The 24,703-nt window shown below is 52.4% G+C and overlaps 12 protein-coding genes across 12 annotated transcripts; 4 read left to right on the top strand and 8 right to left on the bottom strand.

The window, feature by feature from the left end:
• Window positions 1–1,509: 1,509 nt before the first annotated feature.
• Window positions 1,510–2,694, top strand: CPAR01_09647 (uncharacterized protein; the record flags this gene model as incomplete). Its single annotated transcript, XM_060493911.1, has 1 exon — window positions 1,510–2,694. The coding sequence occupies one exon, from the start codon at window positions 1,510–1,512 to the stop codon at window positions 2,692–2,694; it is 1,185 nt and encodes a 394-aa protein (XP_060348041.1).
• A 408-nt stretch (window positions 2,695–3,102) lies between these two features.
• Window positions 3,103–4,089, bottom strand: CPAR01_09646 (uncharacterized protein; the record flags this gene model as incomplete). Its single annotated transcript, XM_060493910.1, has 1 exon — window positions 3,103–4,089. The coding sequence occupies one exon, from the start codon at window positions 4,087–4,089 to the stop codon at window positions 3,103–3,105; it is 987 nt and encodes a 328-aa protein (XP_060348040.1).
• A 117-nt stretch (window positions 4,090–4,206) lies between these two features.
• CPAR01_09645 (uncharacterized protein) lies at window positions 4,207–4,713 on the bottom strand (the record flags this gene model as incomplete). Its single annotated transcript, XM_060493909.1, has 1 exon — window positions 4,207–4,713. A coding segment is annotated over one exon (507 nt), but the record flags the coding sequence as incomplete, so codon positions are not given.
• Window positions 4,714–5,321: 608 nt separating this feature from the next.
• CPAR01_09644 (uncharacterized protein) lies at window positions 5,322–5,633 on the bottom strand (the record flags this gene model as incomplete). The annotated part of the gene is made up of 1 exon (XM_060493908.1): window positions 5,322–5,633. One exon carries the CDS (start codon window positions 5,631–5,633, stop codon window positions 5,322–5,324), a length of 312 nt encoding a protein of 103 aa, XP_060348038.1.
• A 1,533-nt stretch (window positions 5,634–7,166) lies between these two features.
• On the bottom strand, window positions 7,167–8,421 carry CPAR01_09643 (thioredoxin; the record flags this gene model as incomplete). Its single annotated transcript, XM_060493907.1, has 3 exons — window positions 7,167–7,517; window positions 7,573–8,120; window positions 8,346–8,421. 3 exons carry the CDS (start codon window positions 8,419–8,421, stop codon window positions 7,167–7,169), a joined length of 975 nt encoding a protein of 324 aa, XP_060348037.1.
• Window positions 8,422–9,233: 812 nt separating this feature from the next.
• CPAR01_09642 (uncharacterized protein) lies at window positions 9,234–9,992 on the bottom strand (the record flags this gene model as incomplete). The annotated part of the gene is made up of 2 exons (XM_060493906.1): window positions 9,234–9,340; window positions 9,419–9,992. The coding sequence occupies 2 exons, from the start codon at window positions 9,990–9,992 to the stop codon at window positions 9,234–9,236; spliced, it is 681 nt and encodes a 226-aa protein (XP_060348036.1).
• A 1,212-nt stretch (window positions 9,993–11,204) lies between these two features.
• CPAR01_09641 (uncharacterized protein) lies at window positions 11,205–12,349 on the bottom strand (the record flags this gene model as incomplete). The annotated part of the gene is made up of 3 exons (XM_060493905.1): window positions 11,205–11,926; window positions 11,994–12,128; window positions 12,247–12,349. 3 exons carry the CDS (start codon window positions 12,347–12,349, stop codon window positions 11,205–11,207), a joined length of 960 nt encoding a protein of 319 aa, XP_060348035.1.
• Window positions 12,350–13,055: 706 nt separating this feature from the next.
• On the top strand, window positions 13,056–14,362 carry CPAR01_09640 (uncharacterized protein; the record flags this gene model as incomplete). Its single annotated transcript, XM_060493904.1, has 3 exons — window positions 13,056–13,560; window positions 13,614–13,867; window positions 13,928–14,362. Coding segments are annotated over 3 exons (1,194 nt in total), but the record flags the coding sequence as incomplete, so codon positions are not given.
• Window positions 14,363–15,664: 1,302 nt separating this feature from the next.
• CPAR01_09639 (uncharacterized protein) lies at window positions 15,665–16,447 on the top strand (the record flags this gene model as incomplete). Its single annotated transcript, XM_060493903.1, has 1 exon — window positions 15,665–16,447. The coding sequence occupies one exon, from the start codon at window positions 15,665–15,667 to the stop codon at window positions 16,445–16,447; it is 783 nt and encodes a 260-aa protein (XP_060348033.1).
• Window positions 16,448–16,888: 441 nt separating this feature from the next.
• CPAR01_09638 (uncharacterized protein) lies at window positions 16,889–18,062 on the bottom strand (the record flags this gene model as incomplete). The annotated part of the gene is made up of 2 exons (XM_060493902.1): window positions 16,889–17,760; window positions 17,846–18,062. 2 exons carry the CDS (start codon window positions 18,060–18,062, stop codon window positions 16,889–16,891), a joined length of 1,089 nt encoding a protein of 362 aa, XP_060348032.1.
• Window positions 18,063–19,826: 1,764 nt separating this feature from the next.
• CPAR01_09637 (uncharacterized protein) lies at window positions 19,827–20,963 on the bottom strand (the record flags this gene model as incomplete). Its single annotated transcript, XM_060493901.1, has 1 exon — window positions 19,827–20,963. One exon carries the CDS (start codon window positions 20,961–20,963, stop codon window positions 19,827–19,829), a length of 1,137 nt encoding a protein of 378 aa, XP_060348031.1.
• A 1,944-nt stretch (window positions 20,964–22,907) lies between these two features.
• CPAR01_09636 (uncharacterized protein) lies at window positions 22,908–24,696 on the top strand (the record flags this gene model as incomplete). The annotated part of the gene is made up of 4 exons (XM_060493900.1): window positions 22,908–23,635; window positions 23,709–23,838; window positions 23,903–23,981; window positions 24,038–24,696. 4 exons carry the CDS (start codon window positions 22,908–22,910, stop codon window positions 24,694–24,696), a joined length of 1,596 nt encoding a protein of 531 aa, XP_060348030.1.
• Between the last annotated feature and the right edge of the window lie 7 nt (window positions 24,697–24,703).

Below are 24,703 nucleotides of genomic sequence, written 5' to 3'. Positions count from 1 at the left end.
ACAATAAAAATGACCGACTACTATCATCTGCACTACTCTGTCTGGCTGTCTATCTTGGCGTACTCTTGATAAACACATCAATACATCCTCTACCTAATTATTATTTCCAAGAGCTTGGAGGCAGTAAATGTATATGGCTATGTTGTTGCCTAGGTATCTGCTCGCCCGGCCAACCTGATTTGATCCCAGCACCGCGTTCTTCATGTGGTTGACAAGAAGCTCTAAGGCAATCATCTTGAACTACATCACGGCTTTGGATTTCCCAAGGTTGGACGAAATAGCGTGGTATCTCTAGTCTTGTTCCTTAATAAAAAAAAAAAAAAAACATGCCTACGAGAATGATGGTATTTCGAGGCTAATCTCTACCGACGAATGTGAACCGTGTGATGCCAGCCTAGTGATTCACCTTTGACACCCATATCTCTCACCGCCTGGCCTCACGCATATCGCCCACCACCCACCACCTCACCCACTATAATTGTCAAAAGGAAGCTATTCCATCACCAAGGCCTGTGACGTAGCGGGGAATATCACTTAGATGGGAATAGCCCCGCACTCATAGGTCCCGGGTTCGAGTCCCGTATTGTTCTTGTAAAAATCCTTGCATCGTTACACCTGAGGCTGGTAAGAGTCTCCTCGGATCTTTCGTAGGTTCCCTGTTATAGGGAGCTGAGCTTTTTGCATTTTTTGTATGAGTTAGAAGTCCGATGGGATAGCCGTCCCTCGCCCTCAAGGTTGTTGTGGATGATCAATGGCCCGGATAATTCCTTGGTGGTGTAAGACTGGAGTCTACACGGGTGACCTATTGTGCATATTTCAAGAACATTGCCGCGAAGAAGACCGAGCTAACGTACCATCCCGAATTACTCTCGAGTCTACCGAGTCCATGGAAAAGTTAAGTCGAACTCTTGCTTTGCCTTTGACCGCGCTCCTTTTTGTTATCTTGATGAAGTCCGAGACTCTTGGAATAGCTTGGATCATACAGACTTTATCTCTGAACATCTTCCAAGCTGGATTCTCGAGCGTACCTCGGATCATGTCTTATGAGTGTTATGTTCAGGATCTGGCCCATTACGTGCTAAGAACAAATTAGAGGTTGAAGAAGCTTCTAACGTCCCGCAAGAAGTGTCATCACGCAGTCGTCAAAAGTCATCCATTGCCAAGCCGCAAACCGAATAGTCCCAGTTCTTTCCCAGGAGCCAAATGTCCCAAAGGCACCTGCATGGCATGAAGTATCTCCGCTGGACTCTGATTGAGCGCAGGATCGTGGTACGACTGAAGTCTAAACCTAGAGCAGAGAGTATCATGGTCCGATGGTGAAGGTATCTCCGGAAGAACGGTGTATGTAGTATATCAAACAGGCTCGTTTCCTGTCTTATTGATCGTTCTCCGTTCATTCCATATCCCATACATCATCTTGATAATTCTAGTAACTTCAAGTTACACTCACCACTTTCTCAAGCCACTTTACACCCAAGTATTCAATCACATATACCATCAGTAACAAAGATGGCGGCTACCCGTACATACTTTGCGAGATACCCTCACGTCTGGCACGATCGCTCCACTCGTCCGAGACTCACTACCATGAGTCTCGAGACGATCGGGGAGTCTCTTGGAGAAGTCAGCGAGACCCCTACCCCTGACAAGGTCAAGAAGATGCTCCAGTCAGCCTCCAGGGCCGAGGCCATCACCAAGGCCCTATTCGAGCAAGTATACGCTCCCAACAAGCCTGGAGAGAAGGGAATAGAGGGGAGGGAGTCTCAATCTCCTCCAACCGAGCTCGCGACTCCGGGATCCAAAGCCCCTTCCACTTGGAACCCCACCACACCCGGCTGCATAGACTGCACCATCTCCCCCTCCCCCAGCCACAACCACAGCAACAACATCGGCTGGACCTCCTTCGAAGATATCGCCCTAGAAGCCCGCACCCTCGCAGACTACGGCATCCGCAGCCCTCGCGTCAGATCCCGGCTCTCCCGCTTCCAGTACGCCGACTACGAACAAGAACCCCTCACCCGCAACGAGCCCTGGATCAAGAGGTTCTCGTACTTCGAATACGGGATCGAGGCTGCGAGGGGGATCCAGAGACGTGATGATGTGGTTGTTGTTGACCCCTTCCACGTCAACGAACTCCCCGTCGAGGCGGAGATTGAGGAGTTGGTTCTCCCGCCGCCTGTGCTGCCACTGCCACAGCCACAGGCACCGGTGGTCGCTCCGCACCTTGAGGAGTTACGGCCGCGGTCTTTGGACCTCAGCGCAGCGAAGGTGAATGAGAGTGAGAGTGGGAGTGAGATTACTTCGCAGGAGCATTTCTGCCTCTTCTGTTCCTCCGTCGTTTGGTCTGAGAGTGAGGAGGACTCGGAGTACAGCCTGGCTGACCAGGAGATCCGGCGGGAGCTGGATGCGGTGAGTTGGGATTTCGAGAAGTGGGCTCTCGGCGATGGTAATTCCGACACGGACGGCAAGGAGTCTCCCGCCTCTCCTGCCGCTGTTCCCGCTTCTCCTGCCACTCCTGCCGAGCGGTGCGGGGGTGTAGTCGCCGTAGTAGAGATGGAGGGAAGGGAGGAGGAGGAGGAGGAGGGGGAGGAAGAATCGGCCTTCAGTGTGGTTCTGCTGGCGAATCTCGTTGGATTTTCCATTTCCTTCCTGATCGTGTCCATCGTATTCGGACTCCGGTCGGAATCGCAGTGAGCGTAAAGCTTGAGCAAGGGGAGATGGGAGGAAGGGTGGTGTGCGGATAATGACATGACGATGATGATAATGATAATGAGGCATAAGCAATGGCGGGAACTCGTGTTGAGCCTTCTCGCGTGGGATCACACAGTATGTAGTCTGCCTCTAGAGGCAGATTGAAAATTAATGGAAATACTGTGGTCACCAAGATGCATTTTGAAGAGTGTGACTTATTATCCGTTTTATATGCAGCCTGAATGATGAGACTGATACTACAAGCCCAGATGCCGCTGTATTGCGCCTAACCGAGAACCTTGAAGTTAAGATCTAAAGAGGGTATAGATAATGCATGCAAGCCCGTAAACTCCACACCCAAGAGAACGCCAACGCCCCCTCCAAAAAAATAAAAAAAAATAAAAAAGTGCATCAATAATGCTGTGCCTTGCTGTACTTCCACAATAGACTCGCACCCTCAAGCTTGGGCATGACTTTTGGCCGCTGGCATCCCGGCGAGCCCTTTCCGACAAGGTGGATAGATCTTTGGAACCTCCGCCTGAAGCGCCGCCAGTCGTCATTCGTGGGCCACGACTCAAACAGGTCGCCTTCGTTTTCCAAGTCATCCTTGTCGAAACAGTCGTCCTTGTCGTCGTCGACGTCCAGCGGGTAATAGAGAAACTGATTAGAGTGCGGGTGTCGCGGCTGTGTATAGTTGAGCTGTGACTCAATATCGAACTTGAAGCGGTATCCTTGGTGCACCAGTTGTGGGCGTTGCGGATCTGGGTAGTTCATATGAGATGTGGCATACGGAGGTCGAATGTCAAAGTCGAACTGGAACTCCTGGTGGACGACAAAGACGAGCTTCCTTAATCTGGGGAACTTTGCCAGACGGGCAAGCAGCGTCGATATATTGGACTTGGAGACTTTCCAACTGAGCACAGGGTGGCAGATGCCAGTGTAGAGTCCGTATGACGTTCCAAACGCAAGCCGACTGAGGTTGTCTCGCACAAGAGGGATCTGGCTGAAGAACTGCAATGTCCGGAGTAACCGCTTGACCAGCAAGTACGGCTCGAGCAAAAGGATATCGCGCGATAGGTTGACGTATTTCGTCGTCGCCGAGAGAGCGAGAGGTCTGTAGCGTTGTAGTACAAATACCCTCGTCTCATGGCATACCGCGCCAAGCGCTGGTGGCGGTTCATCTCGAACATTGGCGAACATGAGCCCGGCTGCCGCAGGCGTTTTTTGGCTTGCATTCGGCGAGTCCATGACTTCGTACACGCGCGCTTCTGGGAGAGCGTACTCCCAAATCATTAATCGGATCTCCACTGGCAACTTCATCATCGGGAACGCCTCTCCGGGGGTGGTTGTGGGACTCGAAAACTCCTTCGAGATAGACGGAAATAATGTTGAAGGCATGTTGATCTATGTGTGACGCTGAGGCTGGGTTGCATCGCAGCAAAGAGATCTTCAGAAACACACAATGCGGGCGGTTTGTGAACCTGGCGGTCGATCTTCTTTAAGGCCGGATGATCTCTAGCTGGGGGGGGGGGGCAACAACTTTAATGATCGACGTGACCCAACCACTCGGACAGCGACCGCGCAACGCAACGACTGGGCAGATACTTCGTAGGCACGCAGCAGCCAGCAGACACGCAATGGGACGAGACGAACGTCCCCGACGGGGAGGTTGGCGTTGAAATATAGGACCGCGATACCCACTCGTTTAACGTTTCGACTAGCGGCCCGAGAGATCTCGCATAGATGAGGGTAGGAGTTTGTTTCGAGGATCGCGGCGGGGTGTAGTGTGGGTGAGGGGAGTTTATCTTGGAGACCTGGCACTAGCAGCTTTCGCAGGTTGATGAGGTTTGCTGATGGGACGACACCAATGAGACGGGGCTGCTCGGAAGCGGAGCGAGATGTGTGTTCGAATCTTGTCCAAAGGAAGAAGGAGAGACGACTCAAGGAGCTTCTTGACAGGGAAGAAAGTGAAACGTGAGGAAACGCAACCGGACTTGTTGCTTGCAAACGGCGGATGTAAGCTGGGTTTTGTGAGCCGTCCGGAGAGTCCCCATCACACTGGTGAAACTGGGGCTAGACCGGATCATCTGATGGCTGTCAGTTTTGACTAGACTAAGGTAAGGTATGGTCATCTACCGTCCCTGCGGTGTCGTTAGTGGGCAAAAGCAACGTGGGATGTCACGACCGGTACGCCGCAACAAATGAACTATTGGCCGCCATGACTGCCACATCAGGTAATCGTGCCGGCAGTTAATGACGCACCGATGTCAGAGCGGGCGAATGCACGTCGATATTCGGGCCTCTTAAGGTCTTAAGCATGGCGAAAGCGATATGTGAAAATGGGTCCTCGGTGCCGATTTGGCGAGGCGGAGTTGCGAAAAAGCGCACCGATAGACTAAGGTAGCAAGAATCTCGGTCCGCCGCCGCCGGAAGCCCGCGGTGAACATGGCGCGAATTCTAAATTTGGCGGTCAACGAGAGAACGCTTGCCCCTCGTAATCCGATGACGAGTCGTGATGCCATAAGCTGGCGGTAAATAGCTAGCAACTCGAGCTTGCATGGGCGCGCGCGCAAGAGAGAGAGAAAGAGAGGGCGGTCCAGATTAGACAGATTGGAACCATCGGTCTGCCGTCATTCGAACCATGCTACGGCGTAGCACGGCGCTGGACTGCCACGGCGCTGCAAGGTGACCGCAGGGTTCCAACGAGATGGCAGACGGTTAGCCATGCCAAGACGTTGGCCGGGGCCAGTTCGGGGAAGTGGTGGCATCGGAAGAGGGGCGGACGTGGTAAGGAGCTTGCCGAGAGCGACAGACGACGAAGGAAGGGAGGGGCTCCGAAGGGCTCGGTCGATTAGGTGGGTACGGGGTTCAAAGGTCGTTTGCTTGAGGCTTTGGGATCGGGCGAACGATACGAAAGCGGACAAGGTAGGTTGGTTAAGCATATTGCGTTGCCTCCTGGCACCTCCTCAGGTTGGGTCTCCGCCGCCTCATCACGGGCCCAGGCTCAATCAATCTGAAGGGGACTTGATAGGGCACTTGACGACGTTGCGTGACCGTTTGGTTGAAGTATCCGGCTCATCATCTGTCGTATCCAGGTATCCTAGGACCTAGCCCCCTGCGCAGACGACACCCCTTGGCCTCCTCTCGCCCTTCGGCACAACTTGGCTTTGCCTAGTACAGTCAGAACCGTGCATGGTAGCAGCTTTCTTTCAGCCCTGGTCGACATGGCTTATTGGGGGTGGGCATATTGTGTTGCGCAAGCCAGAATCCCCCCATTGTTTAGTTCGATGAAGCGGGCGAGTAGAATAGGATAGGTAGTAAGCTCGGCGCACACGACGGCTTGAGTAAGACGATGGAAGAGGGTGTCTTCATTTGTTGCTGGCTGGACGTTCGCAGTTGTTCTGATGGACTCTGGATGACGACTGGGGTGGGTGTCATCTAGTTGGCTCAAATCCGATATGCTGCTCGTCGCATACTGAGTGCAAACTGTGGGGACCGGGCGTTTGAGTGGACTTCAGGCGCACTGACCAGGTCCGGCAGCACAACGGGACGTCCAGTGGGCCTCACTCTCTCTACGGTCTTACCTAAGTATGCTAAGGTACGTGGGTACCTCGCCAGGCTCGCAGACTGAGGTGCAGTCACGTCCGCAACCAGCGCAGCTAGTCACCCAGTGGAACGCCGCGTCCACCTGCAGCCCGCGGAGCCTGCCGCGGCTATCTTCCGTTTGTCCGCGAAAAGGTTCCTCCGGTGCCCTTAGTCCAGCTGCATCAGACCCACTCCGGGCGGACGTGCAGGGACCCATCTCACGATATAAAAAAGAATTTTTGGTCGCGGCTCTGTCGAAGGCTTCTCTTTTTTCTTCTTTTTTTCTTCGTGCGGCTGGCACGATTCGTTACAGTTTCCCCTGTTGCTGGAATTCCTAAGTCGGTGAATTCATGGCGTCAATCGTGCCCCAGATCGAATTTTAATTGCAGCCGGCCTCGTCCATCATAGATCCTGTTCTTGCTCTTGTAGCGAGTTGGGTCGCGATCGATGGGCCGGACATATCCAACCGTTCAAGCCAAATTTATTCTTGGCTGGAACTCGCAAAGTGAATGCGACGACCTAGGCGGGAGAAGTACGCCTTATGCGGCTATGTCACCTATTACCTGCCTCGCGGTTGAGCTCAAGGCAGTATGTCGTCGCAACCCGTGACGTTTCCTAATTTGGCGCACCACGCGCGCTCTAGAATCGTCTCATGTATGACCGCCTAAATGCGTGACTCTGCATTACCGAACGTCAATCATGCTCAACCATGCAATCTGTGTGTGGTTCAGTGGTTTTGGATTTTGAGCCTCCGGCACAACCTGTTACCGGAGGCGTCTATAACTATTGCTCTATTCATGATTCTCGTCGCATGGGGTCTCGAGTGCAGACTTTTCTTCCTCTTTCTTGTCTCTTCACCGGACCGATTTTCAATGACCCACCGATCCGCTCTATTCGCCGGCCTCATCGCCAATCTTCTCCAACTTGCCCATTTCTCTCTTCTCGCCCGACTCGCCGATGAGGCGCACGCGATCGAGACGCACCTTTTCACCGTCGCCGTCACCCTTGGTCACGTAAATGATCAAGCTGTTAATGTTCTGGAACTTGACGAAACGAAGGCCAATGTTGGCGGTGCCGTCAGCGTTCCAGTCCTTCTCGGTGAGCTCGATGGCTTGCGTGGGAGGGGTATCGTCGGCTTCGCTAAAGTCGAGGTTGTGAGGCTTGTTCGTGTAGAGGTGAATGGTGCCCGGGCGCATAGGAGCCTCGTCGTCGTCATCGTCGGTAGGAGGCAGGGAAGTGAGCTGCGTGATGGGTTAGCAACTGACGCTGTGTCTAACTACAATTTTCCAATCATACCTGAAGGGTGTGCAGCTTGATCATGGACTGGAACGGCATGAACAACAAGAGCTGGTCATCGGCACCACTCTCAACCCAATCCTTCACGCCCTCCTTCTTCGCAAGCGCGCTAGGCTTGGATGGGTCGAACAAGACCTTGACGGGACCAAAATCCTCGTCGGCGTTCAGCAGCTCGCAGCCCTTGGGCTCGATCTGGCCGGTAACGTCGCCATAGCCGCGAGGGAACTCTGCGCCTCTCCAGTTGCCTCCGCTTGAACTTCCGGACGCCTCGCCAGAGCCTGAACCGCCCTCGGAAACCTCCTTCGCCAGCCTTTTGACCACCTCTTGGAGCTTGCGGGGGTCGGCGCCCTGGACCTTCTCAATGGTCTTGCCTTCGCGGAAGATCATGAAAGTCGGGAGGGAAGTAACGCTGTAGGCGGAGGCGATCTCCTTCTGGGACTCGACGTCGATCTTGACAAAAGTGACGACATTCTTGCGGGACAGGGACGAGGAAAGCTGCTCGTAGAGGGGCGCGATAGCTTTGCAGGGACCGCACCAGTCGGCGTAGACTAGAATCCATTTGTCAGCACGTCAACTCAATCGTGGATGCATCCCGCGAGCAGCTCAATAGCCTCCTAGATGAAGAAGTAGGAACGTGGCCGGCGCGATATTGAGAGGCAATGAAGCCGCTATCACAACGCGTTGGAGCTGTCGCGGCCGTATATGGCCTCACTGGCGTCATCCAGGATGGAGAGGCAGGGGTGCAGTGACTTCGGTGGTCGGGTAGTACTCACAGTCAGCAACGACGATACGGGAGCTCGACAGGAGTTTCTGGAACTCCGCTGCCGACTTGATGTGAACCGTAGACATCTTTGCGGCTCCAAGACTGCAGGGTTCGTGTCGGTAGGTAGGATGGGAAGGTTGATGTTGATGATGGAACTCCGAAGAAAGCTGCCCCGCGACGACGCATTGGCATGAGTGCCTGGCAGGCCGACCAACCTCCAAAGATCCTTAGCTCGACTACCCCGCACCATGCCCTTTTAGGACTAGCCACGTCTTCTCGTGATGCATGGCAAACAAATCGCCATTGTTCAACGTCCGATTACCTTTCTCTGTCCCTCAACTCATCGCAACCTTACTTTTGCTCGAAGCGTTCATTAGGCACTAGATGTTTGTTTCTTAATTTATTGAAAAATCTTTCCACTATGGTACTGATTCTTAGGCTTGTTTCCGCATACTCACAGTTGCTTTCATAGCTTCTGATTGGTGCTACTAGTTCACTCAGAAGCCCAGTTGTAACATAGTTCACGATGAAAGCCGTTTGCTATGGCTGTGTTTCCTGAAATGTTTCCAAAAGCTCGCCCGTTTGGACCTGGGCTTCATTAAGCCCATCCACGACCGCCAGGTGCTTTCCCGAATGATTCTCCCTCTGTCGTTGTTCTATCGTGGCCCTCCTGCCTCACACAAAGTGACGTTGCGAGTTTTCTTCAGTCCGCTCTATCTGACTCGGACGTTTCGAGGATGGATGTATTGAGTACATTCTATCTAGCTGTACAATCTGAAGGGAAGAGAAGAAGTCGATCGGGTGCTTCATGCTGCCTTGTTTGAGAGTGAGAGCTATAGCTCCCTCCCATTCGCGTACCATAAACTCGACAAGAAGATGAGCGATCTTGATCGGCCGCTCACCACAGCCCAATAGACTCATAATCCCTCCCCGCAACGGTCCCTCCGTTGTAAGCGTAAACAAGGCAGCCCACCTGTACCCTACCTCCAACGCCACCGTTGTTACCTAGAGTAGTACCGTATCAGCAACAAAATCTCTTCACCAGAGGGAACGTCAACCATATAGAAGCTGTCAGACACTCACACTGTAGGTAGTTATCCCTCATCAAGTCGTTGCAGCTCGGGTTGGTGTTGGAAAGGCCATTAGGATATTTAACATGCTGCCTGTCTCCGTCGGTGACACAGCCTACAGCCCAGGAGACCTTGTACTGGTGGCGACCCTGAAACTCATCGTGCCACTCGACGCGAAGAGACTTCATGCCGGATTCCATGAAGCCGGCGTAGTTGTTGCAAAAGTAGTCTGCACCCTTGAGCTGCTTGTCGGAGTGGATTGGCGGGTGAGGGTTGAAGTCGGACTCCTTGTTGCAGTTTCTCGGCTGCTGGTTAATGGCGACGTTGATTCTCTTCTCGAAGAGAGGGGCCTCGTCAAAGGTCTCCTGGGCGTACCAGACTGGGCTGTCGATGGAAGGAACCGCGGGTTTGCTGGTGGAGCGAGGAGCGATGAAGGAGGTGGTCCATGAAGCTGCGGTACCTTTGGTCGAAGACGGAATTTGGAGCTCGCTGGCTGGGATTGTTCCGTAGAATGCGGCTTCTCCAGCCACGAGGTTCGCAACCAGGGGTGTGATTGCAAGGCAAAGAGTGAGGGTGTTGGGGAACATGTTGACTTGTGAAGAGAGTGGAAGAGAATGATAATGACAGTGGATTGGTTGGAAAAAACTGTAGGAGGGAAGCTGACTGGAACGGATGGTGAGCTGGCTGGTATGTTCTCAAATGTTTCTGCCAGAGGATGGAACTACGATTCTTATATCAACTGCTTGCGTCGTGGTGTTTGTTCAGCACTTCGGAATCACATCACAGGGAGAGGCAACCAGATTGACAAAACTGGAAAGTTTTCGTGTTGCCCCGAACCAGGAAACGCCATGCTCACGCAGGGCTATCTCTTCAATTTCTCATCAACCAATGCCATCAACTTCTTTCAGTACCCAAGGAACGTCGTAGACAAGACTGCCGTTTTCAAGATCGAGTCACTCGATGCGGTGACGTCAGCATAGTCCACCATGCCTAAACAAATAAGGATCAGAAACGCAAGCTGCCACTCTCCCTACATCTACGAGGCTAGAAATAGTCTCGTCTTTGGTTCTGTTTGGCCTGAGCGTCCTAGTTTGGGTATCCGACCTGGAAAAACAAAGAACCTGAAGGCTGAGTATAGATGTTTGTGACACACGATCAAAACTTCCCTCTGGCCCTGGGAACCTGAGTGTAGTTTTCCAAGGTCCCCGAGCAGCTTCACGGGCAAACCCGAGTTCTTAATTGGATGTCTCCACGACTTTCCATGACAGCCAGATCCAGACGTCTAATGCTTGGTACATAGGGAGTAATCTCAATGCTTTAGAGCCGCTGGTGTCACCTCACCTGCGTGTACCACCGCCTCAGGTACTGTTCTTAGTCTCATTGATTACATTTAATTCGGAAGTATCGCTTGAAGAAGAAAGCCACTGAGCTCTATACATAGGGTATAAGCAGCGTAGTGCCGTGTAGTGTAACTATACTGAGTTCTTTTTGAGGATTAAAGCTCACATGGTACTCAGACTTACTTTCTAGTGTTCACTGTGTGTGTGTGCTTGCAGCAGCCAAGCCACTCAACCATGTTGGCCCAGCTGGTATGTCTCAACATGAAAACGACGACGGAATTGACGCATCCATAAGCTTTCGATTCGATTTAAATCTAAACGCCGTGAGACTAGAGCTTGAAAGTAACTCCCATGAGTCTCATCGAGGCATGCGTTCTGTCTAGGGAGAAAGACCGTTGTTTTGGACTATGGGATCTTGACATTTTGCCCATGGGATTCGCTTTGTCCCTACGTCGCTGCTCAGAAACCATGAGATGTCTCGTCCTCCTTGCACATGATCAACTCCATCCCCTCGATCACAGGCACGCCGCCATACTTCATGATTATATCCATTCCTCCGCTGTCACGTATCTCATTATCCCAATCAGCTCGGATCGTATCCTTGAACTTCTTCCACGAAACATCGTCCTCCTCAAAGAGACCGTTTGGCTTTTCATCTGCGTAGTATGACCAGATCACATCTTCGGCTTGAAGGCTGAACAGCTTCGGCGCTGCTCCCTTCTGGTATGTTAAATTGGGGGCTGTCCGCAAGAGGATAATGAGCCTTCGGCAGCTGTCAAGTTCCAGCACAAGATCCAAGACACGTCTGAAGTTTTGGTCTTGTTCAAAGTATCGGCGGTCAACGGCGATGATTTCAGGACGACAATCCTCAAACGGTCCCAGCGGGCAGTCCTCTCCGGGATCACGGATAATGATCACGTCCTGCTTGGGGTTGAACCAGGTTCCCCCAGACGCAGTGAGCTCCGAACCGTAGACGAATAGCCCATTCTGTTCGGTAACCTCCCAGGCTTCTTTGCAGACGGCTCGAATCACTGGAGGTCTGAATTTCTTGCAGAGCTCGGGATACTCGGCTACTCCGTCCGCCTGTTCGAGAACGCGACGGCCTGACAGTGCCATTTTCCAAATGTGTCTCCGCAGTTCAGCGGGGAGACGACCGAATTTTGGGAAAGCTGCAGCTCTCACTGGGAAGAGTCAATACCACGGTCGTCAAGTATGATCAACCCCAGAAAGGTTCGAAGGAGAACTCACCGGAAAGAGATTCCTGCTCTTGCTGTTTGGAGGGCATCGCCGCGGCCTGTTGTCTTGAGAGGACCATCGCCGCCTGCTCTTTCATGATCTTGGTCTGTAGTCTCATGATACTCGCCAACGTCTCTTGGGTATCTACTGCCATTTTCCCCCGGTCAGTCTTTTCGCGGTCAATGCTGCTTTTAACGGAGTGTGCTTGCCTTGAAGATCTTTGACTCGGGCGACATCTACTGCAGGGGCATTTTCTGCGACGCACAACCTTGCGATTCAGAAAAGGTCTTCGATTGCTGAGCCTGAACTTTGTTGATGGCCTTAAGGCCGTCGGTCAAGCTCTTGATGAGCTTCGCCGATTCGTCCATCTTTGTGGGCTTGGGGCTGACTCTCGAGTTGAGGGTTGAGGTGTGCGGGAAAGGTGTGGTGGATATCAGTTGCAGATGACGAAGGTTTTGAGTGTGTGAGAGGGAAAGAGCGAAGAAGGTAAGAGAGAATATTTCGAGTGTGGGAGATGGGAGTGTAGAGGATGGGAGTGTAGAGGATGGGAGTGTAGAGGATGGGAGTGTAGAGGATGGGAGTGTAGAGGATGGGAGTGTCAAGGTGTAGAAGGTAATATACAGGTAAAAAGAAAAGGGCAACGCCAAAGTTTCGCCACATAGAAGGCACACACCTGACCTTGCTCTTTCCAACGCCAGATAGGCACCTTCGAATCTACTTAATATGCACAAGTAACCAATGTCTGATTGAAGTCAAGACTCAGGGCTTTAGCCTAGTGTGAAGAAACAGTCAGTGGTAATCCACTTCACATAGCAATGAAAGTTATTGACCTGGTTCTCCTTGTCAGCAGACAAGACTTAACAATCAAATTTACTTGCTGTATTATCTCAAAAACTTCAATGGTGGCATCTGATAAAGACTAGGCAGCCATAGTGGCCTGCAATCTAGGGGCCAAATGTCGACTGTCCCCGCTTGATGCTAGTCCTTCTCACTATGCGTGATCACTCATATTGACGACCAAGCAAAGCCTTGCTGCTTCACAAACAAAATTTTCTTTTCAAATTGGTCGGCAGGAGCAGGTTTAGGGATACAAGGCCTAATTGTTTCCTCTCGAGACCTTCGAATTTTGACGAAACCACTACCATCGAGGTGGGTAAAAGAAGTCGCATCAAACACCTCGACTCCGAGGCCAGGGCTACCAAGATGGCCTCGAACTTGCAACCTGAGCCTGATGAGCAGATAGAGCTTCTCCGACATGAAAATGATCCAATCTCCAGCATGATGAGTTCCATCAGCCTGATTATCTCTTCTTTCCAGCAGCTCGACAAACAACAGACCGCCATCGCCAGCCTGCTGAACACAGCAAGCAAGGTTTATTCCAAATTTGATGAGGCTGAAAAGCTCTTAATCGGAAGCACGCATTCCTCGCTGTTATTGGCCTTAGCCGGAATCACGCAGGCCGACGGCCACCAGGACCAAGAACTCCGTCAAGATGCAATCACCCTCCTCTTGAAGGCAGCAAGCAAAGTTGTCGAGTCTATCCAGAAAACCAAAAGACCTCCCCAGGCTCGCAGTCAAGGTATTTAAGCTCCCCTCTATCGTCAATGAGAGACTCTCTAACTATTGAGATAGACCATGAGTGCTACTTCAATCGACTCCCCAACGAGCTCAAGGACAAGATTTGGAAGTTGTGCCTCCCGCCTGGTAGAATCTACGAGCCGATCACATACTACAATCACCGGGAACACGACCCAAGAAACATTCTGTTCTATCAGCACTGGGCACCTCCGACTTTCAGAGAGATCAACAGAGAGGCTCGCGAATACTGCATGAAGGCTGGCCAGTTCCGCTTCGGCCACTTTGAGGACGCATTGGGCCACGGCACCGTGAGATCGATCTGGTAAAACAATGATCTGGATGCCATCTATCTCTCTGGTCCTGAACAGTACTGGTACCTCAACCACCTTCAGGTGAAGAACCTCATCATCGGAGACGCCATCGTCCTTGACCGGAACGAATGCAGAGAAGTGCTCACAAGCGATTGTTACGGGTGTGAAAACCTTACAATCGCCTATCAACCCCGCGGAGCTCCCATCGAAGAGAACAAGGGACCGACTCGCGAGGCAATGGAAGCTACTGAACCAGTCTTCTACCCCGTCAAGGATGACGAGCGCGTCTGCGCTGAGATAGTGGACGTGGAAGATTGGGGCGAAGGCCTGCTGAAGACCTGGGCCGAACACAGAGATGAGCTAAAGGAGATCTTCTACGAGGATGGATCCAAGACGAGAGACGTCACTTTCCGTTCTGTGGAGGTTTTCCGGAAGCCTCGCATCGAGAAGGAAGGTTATCATTTCAGACGATACCACACAAACGGTACATAAGCCAAGGACCTCTCATATTCCTGCCTTGCCACGATCGCTTTTTGGTATCGCCTTCGTTAGATAGTTAGACGGCCGGAAACACCCTGCCCAACGGGACTGAGGGGGAAGAAGGCCATAGCTATCAACTCAAAGACAGTCTCCACTCCGGTTTTCAAGCTAAAAACGTTACCTGACTGTGGTCCTTTTGATGCTCACATAGATTGTAAATTCATCACGGCTAGATCATTCTCAAGATAAGCGACTGGGCGCGTGGAACACCGTGATCGCCGAGAACCTTCGTCCAGACACCTGATCCTTACAAGAATACCAAGCTCGCCTCGCATCAAATGGCAAGGTCCCTTCTGTTCACGCGCTCTATGTCGGGGTTTGGAACCAGAGTCATCAAGGCTTCTAAACGCCCTGCTGAGGACCTTCCGGTTCTGGTTGTGGTATGCGTTAGATCATTGCCAGGCTTTTATCTATCACCTCATGGACAGCAACATTATGATGTGAGTACAAGCGGCCGCTTCAGTTCTTCGCTCAACTCGTGCTCGTTTACGTGATGGAGGCTGCTTCTGCTGCAAATTTGACACGGGGGGGGGGGGGAGGACGTCAGTCGTTTAAACATCAGAGAAGGCTTGGCAGGTCGTCGAAATCGTCGTTGATCTTGCCGTCCTCACACTTCTGAGCTTCGGTGAAGAGGCCACAACGACCGACCTCCAGGGATTCCGTAGTCTGCGACGGTATCTTTAGGTTACTAGTTCTTTGCACTAATACTGCAACGGCAACAGTTTTACTTGGAACATACAATTTGTTAATGACTCGACCTAGGTATTTCAAGGTACTCCAAGAGCCAAACTCACACTCGCACCTGCTGGTTTCGTTGGCATATTTGGGGAGGAAGGAACCGCTTCTGCCTTGGACCTGCCTCCCCGGTAAAGAATGAAAGAGGGCCTACTTGAATTACTTCCGTTTTCAAAATCCTTCCTCTGAGATTCTTCTCTTCAGCAACCCACACGGCCAACGCGTGTCAGGTGAGCTGAGTCTTTTCGCCCTTCCACATTCTCAGCCCTTCAAATAACATCTCGATGTCGGTGCACCGAGTGGTCACTCTTTTCTCAGACAGGCTCCTAAGAAAGGTTTGTCTTGGCGTCTTCATTTACAATATCAACTCAAAGCTGACTTCCTCATGGCACAAATCGACAAACCCCACGAAGCGCAACCCGCAAACAAGCCTCCAAGTCGGGATCACCGGTAAGCTGATTCGATTCTGTTTCCCTCAAAACCAATCATGTTGCTGACTGCAAGCTCAAGGCCCAGAAAATGGCACCACAGCATTCGAGAATGGACTTCCCTCAGTTCCAGAAGCTGCCTGCTGAGATCAAACGCAGGATTTGGATCGAAGCCCTCCCTGCGCCACGGATCTACGAGCCAGACAACCGCGGACCCTGGATAAGTTTTAATCATCCGACTCGATTCTACCGCGAGTATTATCCTCCCCGGGTCAGAGAGACCTGCAAGGACGCCTATGATGCCTGTATGTCGGTTGGCCATTTCACCTTCGGCTACTTTGACAATTCCAACATCCGGGGCCTCTGGTACAACAAAACTCAGGACGCAGTCTACTATGCGACCTGCGACCAGTGGTTCAATACACCCTTGAAGGGCTTGAGAAAGATCTACGTTTCCATGGAAGTTGCTATTTCAATCTTCTTTGATCAAGGGCTCAGAACCCAAACCTTCGAAGATTGTCGCCACCTTGTCGTCGCGCTCTACTTAGACAAGCGGCGTGAAATAGGAGATGTCATAACGGACGATTTTGCGACGACGGCTCCAGTCTTCAGAGCTATGAGAGACGAAGATATTATGGTTGCAAAGGTGGATTTGACATACTACCTCGCAGGGCGGTTTCCAGAGCTGCTGGAGAAGGAGTTTCTGACCTGGGCCGATTTCAAGAGCGTGTTGTTGCAGAAGAGAGAGGAGATCATCCTCGAAAACTCAAACGAGCCTTGGAATGCGTGGATGAAGAAGGGGCCCTTGCTCCTAGAGGCTGTAGAGGTCTTCAGAAAGCCGGATGTTGGGATGGACCCTGAAAGACTGGTCTAGGGCTTTGGTGCTTGTTTTTCACCAGATAGAAGTCGTGCGTCCTAGCTCATACTCTCTCCAGGCAATACTACATACCTCAGCTACAGAACGTTTTGACGCGTGAGTAAGGCGAGTAAATGAAAGCTAGGTTCCATGGTCCATCCATGTCACTCTATAAAAGAATTCGTATGTATAAGAGCTCGTGGTTCGCGGAAGATTGACACCATGACCCCATTCATCAGGTACGTTTTCTGGGGGAAACAGCGACAGGCATGAACAGGGTACGATTTGAAGATCTTGAGGATATCAATTGATGCGTGATAGTTATCGTACGATGAAGAAACCAACCCAAACGCCTCTTCTCCCAATGGAAAGTACCGAAATACGGTACATATTAAATCCTGCGTGGATCATCAAGGATCAAGCTGAAAGTCATCCAAGCTACCTTCTATATCTTGTCCTCTAGTCAAAGTAGCTCGGGCGAGCTTTAAGGACCTCGATCCCGGAGAACTTGGGAACACGGACAGGGCTGAGATGCTTCACGTTGACGACGTGGTCCTCCCATATCTGGGCAACAATGCGCTTGACATCGCCCCAGGTTGCGACGCTACCGACGTCGTCAGAAAGTTCCTTCGGGTAGTCATGGGTGCTAATAGGATCGGCTTCCTGTAGCGGGAAAAGCTTGGCAGGCAGTCGAGGGCTTGCAAGGCAGGAGCGGATATCCCACTCCATGGTCTGCATGAGGATGACCTCCTTGCAGGAGGTGAAGTGATCGAGGATGGTGTCCATCTTGGCGGTGGCATCGGCCTTGCACATAAATCTATTATGCGGGAAGGCGACACGGACGATGCGTGACATATCGAGGTTGGCCCAGGTACGCGGCTCTTCGCGGACAAAGACGATGTCCTCTGAATAGTTGTACCAAAGTCCTTTGTATGGGCCACCGAACAAGCCAAATTCGAAGCCACCTGCCTCAAGGAATGCCTTGTTGGCCTCTTTGCAAGCGAGTCGGAGCTTGGGCGTCTTGTGGGCAGTCACACTCATTTCAGTGAGCCCGGAGGCCTGGCGCAAGACCAAAGCCGGGTTAGGCGCGCCGTTGTTGGCGGCAATCGGGGCTCGGAGAACACGAGAGAAGTGGGCATCGACGTTAGAGAGGTCAAAAATGCGTCCGGCAGGGAGAGCAAGCTTCCAGATCTTCATGCGAATTTCGACGGGGAACTTCTGGAACTGGGGAAACTTGCTACTCTTGCTGTGGGAATGGCGCGAAAGCTTGGAGTCTGGAAGAGGAAAGCCCAGGTAAGAGGAGAAGGCCGCTTTGACGGTGTCTCGCTCGCCTGCTTGATCGATGTCAGCGATGTGCTAAAGACAAAGAGAAGAGAAAAAACGTGCTCTTGCGACTGTGGCGAGTGGACTTCTTACTCTCAATCTGCTTGATCTTCTCCTTTAATTCAGAGTTCTCCTGATTGGCAGTCTCGAGACGACTCTGAAGGGCCGCAAGTTGGGCGGGCTGGGTTGCGTTTGGGAAATTTGCAACCTCTGTGGTGACGGCGGTGCGAATGTAGTCCTGAATTGAGACCATCATGGCATTTGAGGCTGCGGCCATCGGGTCGGCGGGGGTGGATGTGTTGTCCGCCATGATGAGTTTCAGCTACCAAGATGAGATGAGCAAACGGGGTCCTAATAAGCTGAGTCTAGATAGGTCGCTTACCAAAGCAATGGAGAGAAAGGAGCTATTTTGATGGGCAGCTTCTGTAGTGATAGCAAAGTAAAATGTTCATGCGATACCGATGATGTAGCAAGTGATTGCAATTTGTGCCAAGGCCAGTGAAAGGCGTCGCAATATGACGGCTCCTAGGCGATGAGACTTGGGGCCGTGTCGCGTGCGCGGATGGTGGAAGAGAAGCCGCAGTGGTGCAGTAGGACTTGCCAAAAGTCAGCAAACCGTCGTCTCCTTGTCCCTTCCGTTGTCGTGCCGCGGAGACTGGACGTGGTGCCGTCCAAAAAGCCCACGACGGTCGGCCTGGCAAAGAGATGTAGTTGAAAAAGGCGAGATGAGTGCGGGAGATATCCAGCGAGGTTACCTAAGGTTGGAATTAAGGTGCTTGCCACCCTTCGGTTGACTGCCCTGGTTGGGGAAGGAAGGATCGCTTCCTGTGGTTCGCCCCTCCCTCCCGCCCAATTTAGAAGGTTCAGAGGCACTGGTAGGGACCTTTGTCACCGTACCTTGATACTTAGGTACCTCTATTTCCGAAGCACCAATGATTCAGCAGGTGCGGGCCAACGTTCCTGTACCCCAAGTCTAGGTACCTACCTCAAGCAGCGTGGCAGCCCAGTAAGGCCCCTCAAGAAACCGCCCCTCTCCTTGTCACGCTGGAGCGGGAGCAGGGATCTTCACCCAGGTACACGCGTTAGTGACCGGCCGGGAGCCATCACTGCGGGCTCAATCTCACTTCCCGCGGCCGACGCACTGACCTTCAGTTCAGTCGAATCTCACCTCACTCTTACTGAGATGTGATGGGTAACAAGTATAGACGTAACGGGCTGTATCCGTAGATACATTCATCATAGATTATGTGTATGAAAACTCAAGGTTCCGCGATGCCATGAAATTAGTTGTAGGGCGAAATCCTTACAAGGAGGTCACGTCGAGGGCCTTGCCGCAAATGCTCTAACATGAGAGACAAGCGGATGGAAGGCAGGAAACGACACAAGTATCTATCTACACTTAATCGCCTGTAACGAATTGATGAGAACACCATCCGGAACCAACGGAATAAGAGATGCGTAATCGAAAGCAACAGGTCTGTGTGAGCTCATGCAGAATCGATGAGCCGCACTTTCAGTTCGTCTTATCTCCAGCACTTCCTACATGAAGAACAGGTCGGTCACGCCGGTTAGACTGAAACCCTACATGCAAGTAGCCGCAACGTCCGCGCGTGGGGGAAGACGTTCCGACCTATGGACAAACAGACCGGGGATGGTTGGCCAATCATGACGAGACGGGATTGACGCCTCGCAATTGTCCAATCCTGTCACATATAGTGCCTTGCTGACGACCAGGTTTTTTTCTAAGGACCGAGGTGGTCTAGGTATCCTCCTGAACAGGCATTTATGAAATCCCCCGGTCTTGGAGACAAGCAGGCAGTGAGCCTTGTTCGTGATGGACATGCGTCATCTTCACAAATTTACACGATACTCATTCAAGAAGCCAAGAACCAGTTTCTGTCATGAAATCGTAAGATTTATCAAGGAACATGTGTGGTCTATCTCATCAATAAATATTTTCTTCCTCTCCTGAAAACGATACATTGAGTATGAAATGAGGAGTTGGCTATTCTTACCGATCCGAGATAGTGATCCGCGAAACGAAGCAGGGTGACTATCATTCAAAAGACAAGTCTCACTCCACGTTGGGAGCAATGACAGTGTAATTCCTCCATCCACCATTGTCCCTCGCAAATTCCGTCGCCTCATGATGCTCATCCAAAGAGAAAATCTTGATCTCCGCGCCGCTCTCCCTCCCGATCCTCAGCTGACCTCCCTCAACCATGCGAACCAGCTGCAGCAGCGTCGGCCGCTCACACATCCACTTGCCAATCAACTTCAGATTCTTGAGCCCAAACACAGCATACGGTATCGTCAGCGTCTCACTCGCGCCGCCGCTGAGGATCACCCTTCCCTCGCGCTTCAGGGTGCGCACCGCGGCCTCGAGGTACGGCGGATTCTTGAGCTCGCCGGGCGTCCAGTCGTTGAAAACGTCGGCTCCGGCTCCATTGGGCGTGGCTGCGAGGATCGCCTGCGCATCGATGTTTTCGTCACCTGTCATCACCACCGTCTTGAGACGAGGGTTGTCGCCGAGCTTGGTACGCATTGCTGCAAGCTTGGATTCGCTTCGGCCCAGGGCGATGACGTTTGCGCCGACGGTGAGAGCGACTTCGACGGCTAGACCGCCAAAGGAGCCACCTGAGGGTCCGATGACCACGGTCTCTGCTACTTTGATGTCTGCTGCCTCGAGGAGGGCGCCGGCGGCAACGGAGTAATGCGCGATAGAGCTCAGCGCCGCAAAGTCGTAGCCAAGTTCACCAATGAGGCGCTTCTCGTCGAGAGGGTAGACGTTCTCGAGAGGCACCTTCTGATACTGCTGCAGCGAACCATCACGCCACTCCTTCATCAACTTCTGCCCCGCGTCGCCCACGCCGCCGAGATGACCGATCATAACCATGGCGTTAACGGGGTCGTCGCGGCCGCGGGTAGTGGCGTCAACGTAGACGAGATCACCAGGCTTGACGCGCACGGCATCCGGGCCGACGGCGTGGACGCGGCCGATGGCATTGGGGTTCGGGACGAAGGGCGGGTGGACGTTGAGCTGCGGGAGCTTGCCGGTGTGGGCGAGGTGCGTGTAGGGCACGATGGGCGCGGCGAGAATCTTGACGACGACTGTGCCTGTGGGAGCGTCTGGGATGGGGAGGTCGATTACTTCGAGGGGTTTGGAGTAGGATGAGAGCCAGAGGGCTCTGTTGCCTTGTGCGGAGCTCATTTTTGATAGGTAGATCGGGCTGAGTATAAGATGATGGTTCGTGTAAGTGGACTTTGCGAGAATTGAAAGGGTTTGGCTTTCAGGTGATCGATGTAGTCATTCGTATCGTCTTTCTTATACGCCGATACATTTTGAACGAATGCGATATGTTGCTGGGTTTTATGGTTCCTTTAATCATGATCGAAAGCTAGGGGCTGAAGCTACGTTTCTCGGGCCTGATGATGATGCCGCGTTCCCCATTTATTCAAATGAGGAAACCGGTGGCCGAAGCTTTCGGCCCAAGGAGAGAGCTACAATCCGTCAAGGGCCCCCACTTCAAGGCACCGCGCGGGAGGGGCATTTAGTGGTGACGGAATCGAGTGCCGCGGAGATCGGCGGGCCGCTGGAGGACTGTGGCACGAAACTCAATTGCCAGCTAGCACGACTCGGTTTTGGGATGAGACCAAGGGGGCTTGGTTAGTTCCATTGTCAGTTTTCACCTTACATCGCCTATGCCCCAGAGATTTCGGGCCAGCGAGCTTTGCATTCTTAAGTCTTGAGGTGTTGCAAGAAGCTGCGGCAGAGAGGACGGGCGGGAGTGGACCTGCATTAAGGTATTCGTGGACAAGGTACTTCGGTTTCGGCCGGACAATGTGCGTCAATGTCCTTCTCCTGGCCGCTTATGTAAGACGACCAACGACATGGCAACTTGCTCAACTTCGGTTTGACCTTAAAGACGTCATCCTACTTCAATCCATTCTCAGCCTGTCATCAACTGCTTTACTCATTCAACTCAACCATCCCATTGGTTATACAAGTCATGATGGTCGTCAAACGGAAAGAAGGAAACATCGCTGTCTCTGAGCGGTAGCAACTTCGAGGAATGTTCTTCGCGCCTTAGCAAGATCGGAGAAAGATTACCCCTTGCAGCGGGAACGGAAGTGGCTTGAGCTAGCCTCATACAAGTAATTAGAAGTTATTGAGTTGTGGAGGATATGTGTTCAGCGCTTGTTCTTTGCTTGCCTTCAGCCTTTGAGTATCCCATGGGTCGAATATATAGAGTGCCACCCCAAATTGACAAAGGCCCTAGACATATATGCCGGTTTGTCTTGAACAAACAAACCGCGATGAAAGACCCCAAGCCTTTGCTCGATCAAGGAAATTCTTGGATATCTTTATGTGCCATGTTGCTGCCTAGTGGTCTAGCATTCGGCAACGCTTCTGTCTGTATCATGCCCTCCCTCCAAGAGATGAGGGGCCAAGTTCCTCCTCACGGTCGATAATCTTTGCACAAGGCCCTGGAGCATGGCATATTATGAGGCTTCGACACATCCCATACCAGGTCTCCATTCCAGCTTCCTCAGCTGAGGCTTGGATGACCTTGTTGTGGAGATCTTCAAGGAGAAAGAAACTGTTCGGGTACAAGAACCCTTTTGTCAGCTCAAGAGAATAACTGTCCATTATAACAAATCCAGTTTTCGCTAGTTTTGTTGCTCTTTAGAACACACAAAGTGCTCTTTCTGCTCACATCTCTTGAGGTAGGTGCGGCTCATCTCATCAATACCTCAACAAGACACCTGAGTGAGATGAAGTGAAGGATGAATAGTCGAGACTGGAATACACACCACATCATCACCTGAATACTTCAGTACCGCTACCAAGCGACCTCAGTGGCGGTGTGAGCGAAGGCACATTCTGCTTCATTACAGTATAGGGCTGTTGGCCAAAAAAGGTATGTTCTTGACCCTGGGCCCTTTCCCTTCCCCTTTTCCTTTCACCTCTGTTTGGTCTTTTTTTCTCGCGCGCGCAACAACATCACCACCAACTATCCATCACATCTTATGCCCGTAAGATTTTTCTACCAGATTTCCATCTCGCCTAATCTTCCAGATTGTTAACACCCATCTAGTTGCTTCGGCCTTTGCGCGCTTTTTACAAACAGTCACTATCACCACTACCACCACAATGGCCCCTCGCTCATGGGCCCAGATCGCTGCCACGGGCACAACGCCCAGCCCCAGTCCTCTGCGCCAAGAGGTCTTGGTCAACCAGCAACCCCCTCCGCATCCGGCTCCCCCTCTGCCCTCTGCCGCCGACTTCCCATCCCTCACGGGATACACTGGGGAGGAGGTGAAGGAGGGGGAGGGGCAGGATCTTGCGGCCTCACGGGCTGAAAGCCCTTGCCCTTCTTCTTCTTCTTCTTTTGGCCCCGTCTCGGTGGTGGGAGGAGCGGAGGAATTTGGTGTTGCCTCTTCCCTTTTGAGGGAGAGCAATTACCCATCTTCCTCTTCTCCTCCAACTATCACGATCCTCAAGCGTGATACTACTACCACCTCCTCCTCCATTGCCGACAACACCGCCGAGATGGTCAACCAGAAGCGACAAGAAAAGCTCGCTGCGAAGAAGGCGGCGGAGGACGCAGCTCGTCAGTGGTTGCTACCGCAGATTCCGGCCATTTCGGTGGTCGGAGGGTCTTCAACCGCAGCTCCTGACGTGGCTGCTGATCCTGCCGTCATCGACGCGGCCGACGTTCCTCTCCCGGCGGACGAGGGGAAGGAAGAGAAGGGGAAGGGACCGGCAATCCCGACCGCGACCGAAGAAGAGGTGGCTGTCGCCTGGTCCGAGGCTTCGGCTAAGGACGAGGCGCTCAGAAGAGCCATGATCGCCTCGCTCGAGCGAGACCACCGCGCTGGGTAAGTCTGAGGCTCATCAAGATGCGGAAAAATGAAACAAATTGTTGACTTTCCTTTCTTCTTCCTACTCCAGGCTCCTCCTGAAAAGAGAGACCCATAACTTGTTCCTCCATGTCCGTGAGGGCACGGTGATCGGATGTCATCGCGACATCGTTACCTCCGAGGCCACCAGATTGGCGGGGCTCCTTTCTCCTGCCGACGAGGTAAGTTTGCTATTGAGGTTCGATGGAAGATTGCAATGTTCTGATATTTTCGGTTGATGAACAGGACGGCAAGACCCACCTCGACCTGAGCGACTGCGCGATGGCGTACCTCAGCCCGGTCATCTTCTTCATCTACAACGGTGGTAAGTAACTGTTGGGACTTTCTTTCTCAATTATTCTCTAATTCGAATGTTGGCAGATCTCCCCGGCCACAGAATCAACCGGGATTGTATCTGGGACACCCGTCCTGTCATCAACAACGTCATGTTCTATGGCCCGGCGTACCGCTTCGGCGTCTCGTCAATGCTCAAGAGCCAGCTTGACAACATGGAGGAGGCGTACGAGATGTACCGCGTCGCGTTCGGCGGCCGGTACTTCTACTACCAGATCAAAGAGTTCAATAAGATGGCTGGATTCGAGGTTCCCTTCCGGATGGCGCTTATCCATCTGTACCTCGACAACCCCCTCAACGAGGAGCTCAAGCCCATGAAAGTGGCTTTTGCCAAGGTGGCGACCGTCGTGCTCCCCTTTCTGCGCCGCCAGCCTAGCTTCAATCCGCTGACTCAGAGTCTCTGGGAGGGCCTTCCGTTCCCCTGGCGTTCCGAGTGGGAGGAGTTCTACTACGAGGGTCTGCTTCCCGACTTCCCCAAGATCTTTGACGAGAACATGGAGTGGGTTGAGGAGAAGATGAATGAGAGCCACTTCTTCTACGAAGAGCCCATTAACCCTGCCGGTCCTTCCTCGCGTCCTGCCTTGTCTGGTCCCGCGATGGTTCCGTTCTATCAGGAGTCCGTCGATGAGATGTGCCGTCGTCTTTCTGGCTTTGGCATCGATCCCGGCTACCCGTTCACTGGCTAAGATGACA

This window comes from Colletotrichum paranaense (genome assembly GCF_030867605.1).
Source record: "Colletotrichum paranaense strain IMI 384185 chromosome Unknown Scaffold_7.1, whole genome shotgun sequence".
NCBI classification, from domain to species: Eukaryota; Fungi; Ascomycota; class Sordariomycetes; order Glomerellales; family Glomerellaceae; genus Colletotrichum; species Colletotrichum paranaense.
Note: the sequence above shows the minus strand (reverse complement) of the source record. Positions and strands in the feature narration are given on the sequence as shown.